Source organism: Oncorhynchus clarkii, chromosome 5 (genome assembly GCF_045791955.1).
Source record: "Oncorhynchus clarkii lewisi isolate Uvic-CL-2024 chromosome 5, UVic_Ocla_1.0, whole genome shotgun sequence".
Taxonomy (NCBI): Eukaryota; Metazoa; Chordata; class Actinopteri; order Salmoniformes; family Salmonidae; genus Oncorhynchus; species Oncorhynchus clarkii.
The window spans coordinates 90910941-90921230 of NC_092151.1; the positions used below are offsets into that span (position 1 = coordinate 90910941).

General features: G+C 45.7%; 1 protein-coding gene across 1 annotated transcript; it reads left to right on the forward strand.

The window, feature by feature from the left end:
• Positions 1-2520: 2520 nt before the first annotated feature.
• Positions 2521-5570, forward strand: LOC139409795 (uncharacterized). The gene is made up of 3 exons (XM_071155171.1): positions 2521-2830; positions 5051-5297; positions 5345-5570. Exons 1-3 carry the CDS (start codon positions 2521-2523, stop codon positions 5568-5570), a joined length of 783 nt encoding a protein of 260 aa, XP_071011272.1.
• The last annotated feature ends 4720 nt before the right edge of the window (positions 5571-10290 follow it).

Sequence of the window (10290 nt, forward strand, 5' to 3'; positions counted from 1 at the left end):
TGAGGATCTCTGAATGATCCAATGTTGACCTAAATGACTAATGATGATAAATACAATCCACCTGTGTGTAATCAAGTCTCCGTATAAATGCACCTGCACTGTGATAGTCTCAGAGGTCCGTCAAAAGCGCAGAGAGCATCATGAAGAACAAGGAACACACCAGGCAGGTCCGAGATACTGCTGTGAAGAAGTTTAAAGCCGGATTTGGATACAAAAAGATTTCCCAAGCTTTAAACATCCCAAGGAGCACTGTGCAAGCGATAATATTGAAATGGAAGGAGTATCAGACCACTGCAAATCTACCAAGACCTGGCCGTCCCTCTAAACGTTCAGCTCATACAAGGAGAAGACTGATCAGAGATGCAGCCAAGAGGCCCATGATCACTCTGGATGAACTGCAGAGATCTACAGCTGAGGTGGGAGACTCTGTCCATAGGACAACAATCAGTCGTATATTGCACAAATCTGGCCTTTATGGAAGAGTGGCAAGAAGAAAGCCATTTCTTAAAGATATCCATAAAAAGTGTTGTTTAAAGTTTGCCACAAGCCACCTGGGAGACACACCAAACATGTGGAAGAAGGTGCTCTGGTCAGATGAAACCAAAATTGAACTTTTTGGCAACAATGCAAAACGTTATGTTTGGCGTAAAAGCAACACAGCTGAACACACCATCCCCACTGTCAAACATGGTGGTGGCAGCATCATGGTTTGGGCCTGCTTTTCTTCAGCAGGGACAGGGAAGATGGTTAAAATTGATGGGAAGATGGATGGGGCCAAATACAGGACCATTCTGGAAGAAAACCTGATGGAGTCTGCAAAAGACCTGAGACTGGGACGGAGATTTGTCTTCCAACAAGACAATAATCCAAAACATAAAGCAAAATCTACAATGGAATGGTTCAAAAAGAAACATATCCAGGTGTTAGAATGGCCAAGTCAAAGTCCAGACCTGAATCCAATCGAGAATCTGTGGAAAGAACTGAAAACTGCTGTTCACAAATGCTCTCCATCCAACCTCACTGAGCTCGAGCTGTTTTGCAAGGAGGAATGGGGAAAAATTTCAGTCTCTCGATGTGCAAAACTGATAGAGACATACCCCAAGCGACTTACAGCTGTAATCGCAGCAAAAGGTGGCGCTACAAAGTATTAACTTAAGGGGGCTGAATAATTTTGCACGCCCAATTTTTCAGTTTTTGATTTGTTAAAAAAGTTTGAAATATCCAATAAATGTCGTTCCACTTCATGATTGTGTCCCACTTGTTGTTGATTCTTCACAAAAAAATACAGTTTTATATCTTTATGTTTGAAGCCTGAAATGTGGCGAAAGGTCGCAAAGTTCAAGGGGGCCGAATACTTTCGCAAGGCACTGTATAAGAAAACTCAGGAAATATATCTTTCTATTTTTTTTACACACATTTAACCTCTTTTTTTGGGTGGAACAAAACTACCTTCGTACTTCCATTCATTTTTTACAACCGGTACAGTTACCTTTAAACGAGTCCCGTGACACTTGTGGGGGTCGTAGAGCAGAACACCATCGTGTTTGTGAGAGTCTCGTCTTTTCACAGAGGGGTCATACTCATTTTTTACAACCGGTACAGTTACCTTTAAACGAATCCCGTGACACTTGTGGGGGTCGTAGAGCAGAACACCATCGTGTTTGTGAGAGTCTCGTCTTTTCACAGAGGGGTCATACTCATTTTTTACAACCGGTACAGTTACCTTTAAACGAATCCCGTGACACTTGTGGGGGTCGTAGAGCAGAACACCATCGTGTTTGTGAGAGTCTCGTCTTTTCACAGAGGGGTCATACTCATTTTTTACAACCGGTACAGTTACCTTTAAACGAGTCCCGTGACACTTGTGGGGGTCGTAGAGCAGAACACCATCGTGTTTGTGAGAGTCTCGTCTTTTCACAGAGGGGTCATACTCGTTTTTTTTTTTGTGAGAAGATCGATTTTCAGGATGTCTCATGTTCTGACAAACAACCACTCTGGCTCCGTCACCTTTCACCACAGACGTGGAAGTGCCACAAAGGTGGAGGAGGTGGATTGAGATGCATCCAATGCAAAAAATAACACTAGTTTAAACTGACGGCTTTTTAATGTAGATTTTTGTATTATGTTACTTAGATTGACACACCGGTGCGTCAATAGACTCGAGGGGGTTATTTACCCCTCGGCAGTCAGCACACCCCATTCTCCTCATGTTCAGTCTCATTAAAGTGTATTTACAACATTCTGAACAATCTTGAGTGTTTGAACAAGTGTACAAAACAGTATAGTTCATATACACCGAGTGGACAAAACATTAGGAACACCTGCTCTTTCCATGACATAGACACCAGGTGGAAGGTGTTCTTAATGTTTTGTACACTCAGTGTATAGAGGAGACTTTGTTTTAGTAATACCAGCTGTATTGTAGATTGTATGTAATGTATACAGACATGGGAAGCAGGGGACGCAGGGGACCTCATCAGCCAAATAAACAGTCAGAAGGTCAGGAAGGGGACTGTGTCCATGGTGAACCCCACCACCCACCCCTCCACCTCCAAATCTTCCAGCACCCCAGGGCCCCATTTCTTCCAGCCCCCCAGCCATCTACCCCTCCCCGCCCCCATCCCCCACCCATACAACTCCTCCAACCCCCATTCCTCCAGCCCCCCAGCCATCTACCCCCCCCCCCCCACACCCATACAACTCCTCCAACCCACAGGCCCCCATTTCCTCCAGCCCCCCACCCATCTACCCCCCCCACACCCATACAACTCCTTCAAGCCCCAGGCCCTCATTCCTCCAACCCCCAGGCCCTCATTCCTCCAGCACACTTGCATACTCTTGCCTGCATCTAGCTGCTGCTATAGGGTGTAATCATTAGTTCAACAGTTGCAAACGAGAGTTTCTATTGGACAAATTCAAGTATGTTTATCTCCATTTTGTTCCGTTTGCTTCTGTTTAAAAAACCTTTTTCCACTTGTGTTGATAGGAAGGATAGATATTCCCGTAGTTGGTAGACAACTTGTTTTTCTCCAAAGTGACCATCACCATTCAGACAGCCAGGGAGATGTGGTTGTTTGTTTAACTTGTCAATATCAAATCTGCTTTTCCAGTTGAAAATTAAACCTGTGAGTTTGTGATTAGAGATCGCAGAAGGGGAAAAACATTCTCAGGATTCCTACGACACTGGGACGTGACAATGACACCCTGTGTCCACTCGGGCCCAGGCCGGGCCTGGAAGATGTGCCTTGACAAGTCACCTACACTATCTGCTCCTCCATCTCTCCCTACCTTTTGTCATGTTTCCCCTGTTCCCAGGGGGAGGAATGTCTCACTGGACTAAGTCGTATTCTCTGGAACACTGCGGGACCAAATCGGAAAGCGGTGCGACCAAATTGCTCCCTGTGGCCGTAAGCTGTGTATGTGAGTATGTGTAGGAGGCGGCAGCATTGTATCAGTGTGTTTACAGTGGAAACTAGCCAAGCCCCCACACCACCACCACCACCACCACCCATCCTGAATGCATACAACAACACAACACAACGCCACATCCAAGGCGATAATTACGGCTGCTTTGTGTCCTTGTAAAGGGTCAGGTTGACAGTGATCTTCTCTCCCACACTAAAAAAAATACAAAATTATAATATGGTATAAAATACTATAGTATTCACGGTAGTATTTACTGTAGTATTTACTGTAGTATTTACAGTTAACTATAGTTTAAATACTGTCGCAAAAGAAAACTGTCGTATAAACTATAGTAATTAATAGTGTTTTGCGGATCGTAGTATACTGTAGTATTTACTGTAATGTTTTTGCGGACATTACTGTAGTATTTACTGTAATGTTTTGCAGACAGATACTGTAGTACACTGTAATATTTACTGTATTCATTTTTACGGACTGTAGTATACTGTTGTATTTACTATAGTGTTTATGCAGACATTTCTGTAGTATTTACTAAAGTGTTTTTGTTTTATTATCTTTGACATAGAAGCGGAGGATATCTCCTCTAGGAAACCACACTGGGGAAACACTAAAAGAACACCTTTTTCCATAACCTGTAAGTAAGTAAGTAAGTAGGTCTGCATTCTGAACAGAGAGTTCAGAGCTTCTGCTCTTCTCTATAACCTGTAAGTAAGTAAGTAAGTAAGTAAGTAGGTAAGTAGGTAAGTAAGTAAGTAAGTAAGTAAGTAAGTAGGTAAGTAGGTAAGTAAGTAAGTAAGTAAGTAAGTAGGTAAGTAGGTAAGTAAGTAAGTAAGTAAGTAAGTAAGTAAGTAAGTAGGTAAGTAAGTAAGTAAGTAAGTAAGTAAGTAAGTAGGTAAGTAAGTAAGTAAGTAGGTAGGTAAGTAAGTAAGTAAGTAAGTAAGTAAGTAAGTAAGTAAGTAAGTAAGTAGGTAAGTAAGTAAGTAAGTAAGTAAGTAAGTAAGTAAGTAAGTCTACATTCTGAACAGAGAGTTATAACCTGGAGGGAACACAATACGTGGTCTATACTTGGCGTGTAGTTTCTCACTTATGGGTGGCACAAATTACGATATGCGGGTGGGGAAAGGGCAGGGTATATGCAAATTAAAACCTGTATTATTTACTATAGTTTTCTGCAGTATACTACTGTTTACTCTAAAATTATATATTACGTACTGTAGTATTCTATAGTAAACTGTAGTATTCTATAGTAAACTGTAGTATTTTATAGTAAACTGTAGTATTTTATAGTAAACTGTAGTATTTTATAGTAAACTGTAGTATTCTATAGTAAACTGTAGTATTCTATAGTAAACTGTAGTATTCTATAGTAAACTGTAGTATTCTATAGTAAACTGTAGTATTCTATAGTAAACTGTAGTATTCTATAGTAAACTGTAGTATTCTATAGTAAACTCTTTTTTTCATGTCGGCTGTTAACCATCAATTACAGGGGGAACTAAGGCTCCACTAGTGCTGCCACTGTCGGTAAATTCACCTCACAAAACAATTTCCCCTTTTCGTTTTCATAGTAGCGAGAAGAAGCCAAACAAACTGTCAAACGTCGATTCATTTTCTTTTCCTCCAGTCCCGGACCGAACCCTGTCAGAGAGGTGTTCCAGAGACAGCCAGGCGAGGTGTGTGTGGCCTGGACTCCTCAACCACAGCACCAAGCCCAACACCAGTACCAAGCACAGCACCAAGCCCAGCACCAAGCCCAAAACCAGCACCAAGCCCAGCACTAAGCCCAGCACCAAGCCCAGAACCAGCACCAAGCCCAACATCAGCACCAAGCCCAACACCAGTACCAACCACAGCGCCAAGCCCAGCACCAAGCTCAGCACCAGCACCAAGTCCAACACCAGCCCAACACCAAGCCCAGCACCAAGCCAAGCACCAAGCCCAGCACCAAGCCCAGCACCAAGCCCAGCACCAAGCCCAACACCAAGCCCAACCCCAGCACCAAGTCCAACACCAAGCCCAGCACCAAGCCCAGCACCAGCACCAATCCCAGCACCAAGCCCAGCACCAAGCCCAGCACCAATCCCAGCACCAGTACCATTCCCATCTTCAGTCCCAGCCCAACCAGGAACCAGACCTCCAACTGACCACAGCCCACTCTCAACCAGGAACCAGACCCCCAGCTGACCACAGCCCACTCTCAACCAGGAACCAGACCTCCAGCTGACCACAGCCCACTCTCAGACCTCCAGCTGACCACAGCCCACTCTCAACCAGGAACAAGACCCCCAGCAGACCACAGCCCACTCTCAGACCTCCAGCTGACCCCAGCCCACCAGGAAACAGACCTCCAGCTGACCACAGCCCAATCTCAACCAGGAAACAGACCTCCGCTCTGCTCCGCTCCGCTCGCTTACCAAGAATAGGAGAGGAACTAACTGGGCCCATATTGTGTCTCCACATCCCAGAAGGACAATAAATAAATGAGTATGTTTATAATCTCACATAGAGAGAACAATGAAGTTGGAGAGAGAGAGGGTCTCAACAGTGTGTTCAGTAAAGGGTCTCTGACTGTCAACAATCAGAAACCAGTAGTAGTCTATATGTCTACTGACACGATGAGGGCTGCCCTACAAGCAGCCGTGAGACTCAGCACTGCAAAAGCCAGCAGCTGCTATGAATAGACCTTTTAGAAAACATGGGAGAAAATAGCCCAAATTGGGACACGTGGTTTACGATCGTCTGTATAAATAGTAAAAAAAACACAATCAGATCCTAGTGAAAGACTAAACTTAGTGACCGGGACATGTGATATCTGCATCAGGGAAGGGAAGTGCTGGGACAGGACATGTGATATCTGCATCAGGGAAGGGAAGTGCTGGGACGGGACATGTGATGTCTGCATCAGGGAAGGGAAGTGCTGGGACGGGACATGTGATGTCTGCATCAGGGAAGGGAAGTGCTGGGACGGGACATGTGATGTCTGCATCAGGGAAGGGAAGTGCTGGGACGGGACATGTGATATCTGCATCAGGGAAGGGAAGTGCTGGGACGGGACATGTGATATCTGCATCAGGGAAGGGAAGTGCTGGGACAGGACATGTGATATCTGCATCAGGGAAGGGAAGTGCTGGGACAGGACATGTGATATCTGCATCAGGGAAGGGAAGTGCTGGGACAGGACATGTGATATCTGCATCAGGGAAGGGAAGTGCTGGGACAGGACATGTGATATCTGCATCAGGGAAGGGAAGTGCTGGGACAGGACATGTGATATCTGCATCAGGGAAGGGAAGTGCTGGGACAGGACATGTGATATCTGCATCAGGGAAGGGAAGTGCTGGGACAGGACATGTGATATCTGCATCATGGAAGGGAAGTGCTGGGACAGGACATGTGATATCTGCATCATGGAAGGGAAGTGCTGGGACAGGACATGTGATATCTGCATCATGGAAGGGAAGTGCTGGGACAGGTCATGTGATATCTGCATCAGGGAAGGGAAGTGCTGGGACAGGACATGTGATATCTGCATCAGGGAAGGGAAGTGTTGTTCCCCTCGTTGACTAATGTTGGACAGGCATTTCTCACACGTCCTCTCTCCCTCAGCCTAGGTGACTTCCTCTCTCTGACAGCCTAGGTGACGTCCTCTCTCCCTCAGCCTAGGTGACGTCCTCTCTCCCTCAGCCTAGGTGACGTCCTCTCTCCGACAGCCTAGGTGACGTCCTCTCTCTGACAGCCTAGGTGACGTCCTCTCTCTGACAGCCTAGGTGTCTTCCTCTCTCTGACAGCCTAGGTGACGTCCTCTCTCTGACAGCCTAGGTGACGTCCTCTCTCTCAGCCTAGGTGACGTCCTCTCTCTGACAGCCTAAGTGACACATTCCTAATCATTTGTCGTTCCCGGTCGTACCCGGTCGTTTCCGGTCGAGCCCGGTCGTACCCGGTCGTACCCGGTCGAGCCCGGTCGTACCCGGTCGTACCCGGTCGTTACCGGTCGTACCCGGTCGTACCCGGTCGTACCCGGTCGTTCCCGGTCGTACCTGGTCGTTCCCGTCTCTTTCTTCCTGTTCACTCAGATGGATTTTTTTCCCGCCGGCTCTGCCTGCAGCTCAGATCTGTGGTTGATTATCTGATAAGGGGAGTTAGTGAATCTACAATCCTTGCCGCTAGTTGTCCTCCCACGCAATTCAAATACAGACAATGACGGGAGAGAATGAATAACGGGAGAGAGAGAGAGAGAGGGGTATATCTTTAAATAATGACTACATCCATAATAGACGTTTGAGTGTGTGATGATACCCTATAACAACCGCCCTCTCACTACAGAAATACAGATGGGATGCTACTGTCATCAAATACATTCATCACACATAGTCGACTGCCTAGCATTCAATTGGCTTAAGAAATCCATGCTTTCATCATTGGAGAGTGGATAGAGTACCAGAGCTCCAGTCCAGTAAATTACTGGCAGTTAAATAAGTACAAATACGGGGCCTCCCGGGTGGCGCAGTGGTTAAGGGCCCTGTGCTGCATCGCTAGCTGTGCTGCATCGCTAGCTGTGCTGCATCGCTAGCTGTGCTGCATCGCTAGCTCTGTCGTAACCGGCCGCGACCGGGAGGTCCGTGGGGCGACGCACAATTGGCCTAGCGTCGCCCGGGTTAGGGAGGGTTTGGTCGGTAGGGATATCCTTGCCTCATTGCACACCAGCGACTCCTGTGGCGGGCCGGGCGCAGTGCACGCTAAGCAGGTTGCCAGGTGCACAGTGTTTCCTCCAACACATTGGTGCGGCTGGCTTCCGGGTTGGATGCGCACTGTGTTAAGAAGCAGTGCGGCTTGGTTGGGTTGTGTATCGGAGGACGCATGACTTTCAACCTTCGTCTCTCCCGAACCCGTACGGGAGTTGTAGCGATGAGACAAGAAAGTAACTACTAAAACAATTGGATACCATGAAATTGGGGAGAAAAAGGGGTAAAAAAAATAAAATAAAAAATATGTACAAATAGTCACATACACCAAATAGATACAGTGAAATGTGGTGTTTTAACACGGTCAGTCATGGTATGAAGCAAATTAGGGTTAAGTGCCTTGCTCAAGAGCACATCAACATATTTTTTTTTATCTTGTCGGCTCAAACCAGAGACCTTTCGGTTACTGGCCCAACACTCCCAATCTCTAGGCCACCTGCCGCCTCGTTGCCATCATGTGCAATAGCTCACCCAGCCCTGGTCAGAGGGACTGTACACCTTCCTTCCTCCCAGGCAGCTGGAGAGAGAGAGAGATATTCTCTCTCTCTCAGCCATCTCCCATATCTGAAGTGTTATTATATTTCACTATGAGAGATCAGAATAAAGGGAGAGATAGAATGAGAGAACATGATAGAGTGAGCAGTATAGAGTGAGAGAGAGCATGAGAAACCACGATAGAGAGAGAGAGAGAGAAAGAGAAGGAGAAAGAGAGAGATAGAAAGAGAGCAAGAGAGAGAGAGAGAGAAAGAGAGAGAGAGGGGGGAGGGAGAAAGAGAGAGCGAGAGAGAGAGAGAGATAAGTGCTGAACCTCATCATCTACCTCTCTAAACGACAGTACTAGAGGGCAGCATGACATTTACTGAGAAGGGTCATTTTTACAGAACACTGACATTTTCACACCGAGCTGTTTGGGAAACTGTACCAGAGAGCCAGAGCACTGTGCCCTGAGCTGAACCCATCCTGCCTGGCAGCGTGGCAGTGTTGCCGCGGTAGCTACGGCAACCTGTAAGGATATACCGTACACAAGGAAAGGCCATGCTCCAGCTCTTTTCCTCAGACGAGCAGCAACTGCTGTTTTTATCTCCATTTAACACTGTATATACGACAATGGTTTCCTGCCACCTTCACCCCTGCTAAAATGGAGGATATACTGTCTCTTGGATCACTGTGTTCTGTTATGCTTTAACACAGAAGAGCTTGAGAGACTGCGATGCCAAAATATCTCATAGCTTTAAGTGGACCATACCTGAACGAATTCAACAAACAGGGATTCTTAAATGATTGACATGTTGTTGTTTTTTTACCTTTATTTAACTAGGCAAGTCAGTTAAGAACAAATTCTTATTTTCAATGATGGCCTAGGAACAGTGGGTTAACTGCCTGTTCAGGGGCAACCTTCCGGTTACTAATCCAACGCTCTAACCACTAGGCTACCCTGCCGTTTAAACATCTAAGTAACACAAGTTTGTAATGCAAAACAAAGGCTGTAGTAAAACGCAATGTTTATAATAACCTTTTTTTTATTTTAAACCTGGTATTACACACAAATACACTCTAGCCAGGTCCTTGAAGAAATCAGTAGAATTGGGAGCACAATTACCATACACTCAACTGTCCTCATTGACTGAAACCCTGCTGAGAGTGAACGGTGGAGGCAGGACTGTTTAACAAAACCAGCTACGGTACACTGTAAGGGCCATCAGTGCTCTCAGTATGCCAGCCACAGCAGAGGGCCCAGAGCTGGATAAATCCATCCTCACAGACCAGAGGAGGCAGAGAGAGAGAGATAGAGACACCAGCAGAATAAATGCTTTTGTAAAAAGGCAGACAGGCTTGATAATGAGCCTACTGACATTGCAGCCATTGATTTGTCTTATTTTAAAGATGCCACAACGTAGGCCTATGAATGGACAGTTCAGTGCAGGTAGCTAAGTATCAAGTAATAAAAAAAAAATAAAAAAATAAAAAATTAAAATGACATTATAAAAGATAATTGATTGCTACCTGACCAAACAGTATTTTTTATAATCCTGTTTATCCTGTGTATCCTGTGTATGAGGGAACAGCTCGTCATCTCCCATCATAAAACACTTGCTATGATCAGCTCAGTCAGAACATCAGG

Coding starts and splice junctions, on each gene's coding strand:
- LOC139409795 (XM_071155171.1), top strand. CDS start 2,521: ATGGTGAACCCCACCACCCACCCCTCCACCTCCAAATCTTCCAGCACC. Junction 2,831..5,050: donor CTCATTCCTCCAGCACACTT/GCATACTCTTGC, acceptor CTTTTCCTCCAG/TCCCGGACCGAACCCTGTCA. Junction 5,298..5,344: donor AGCGCCAAGCCCAGCACCAA/GCTCAGCACCAG, acceptor CACCAAGCCCAG/CACCAAGCCAAGCACCAAGC.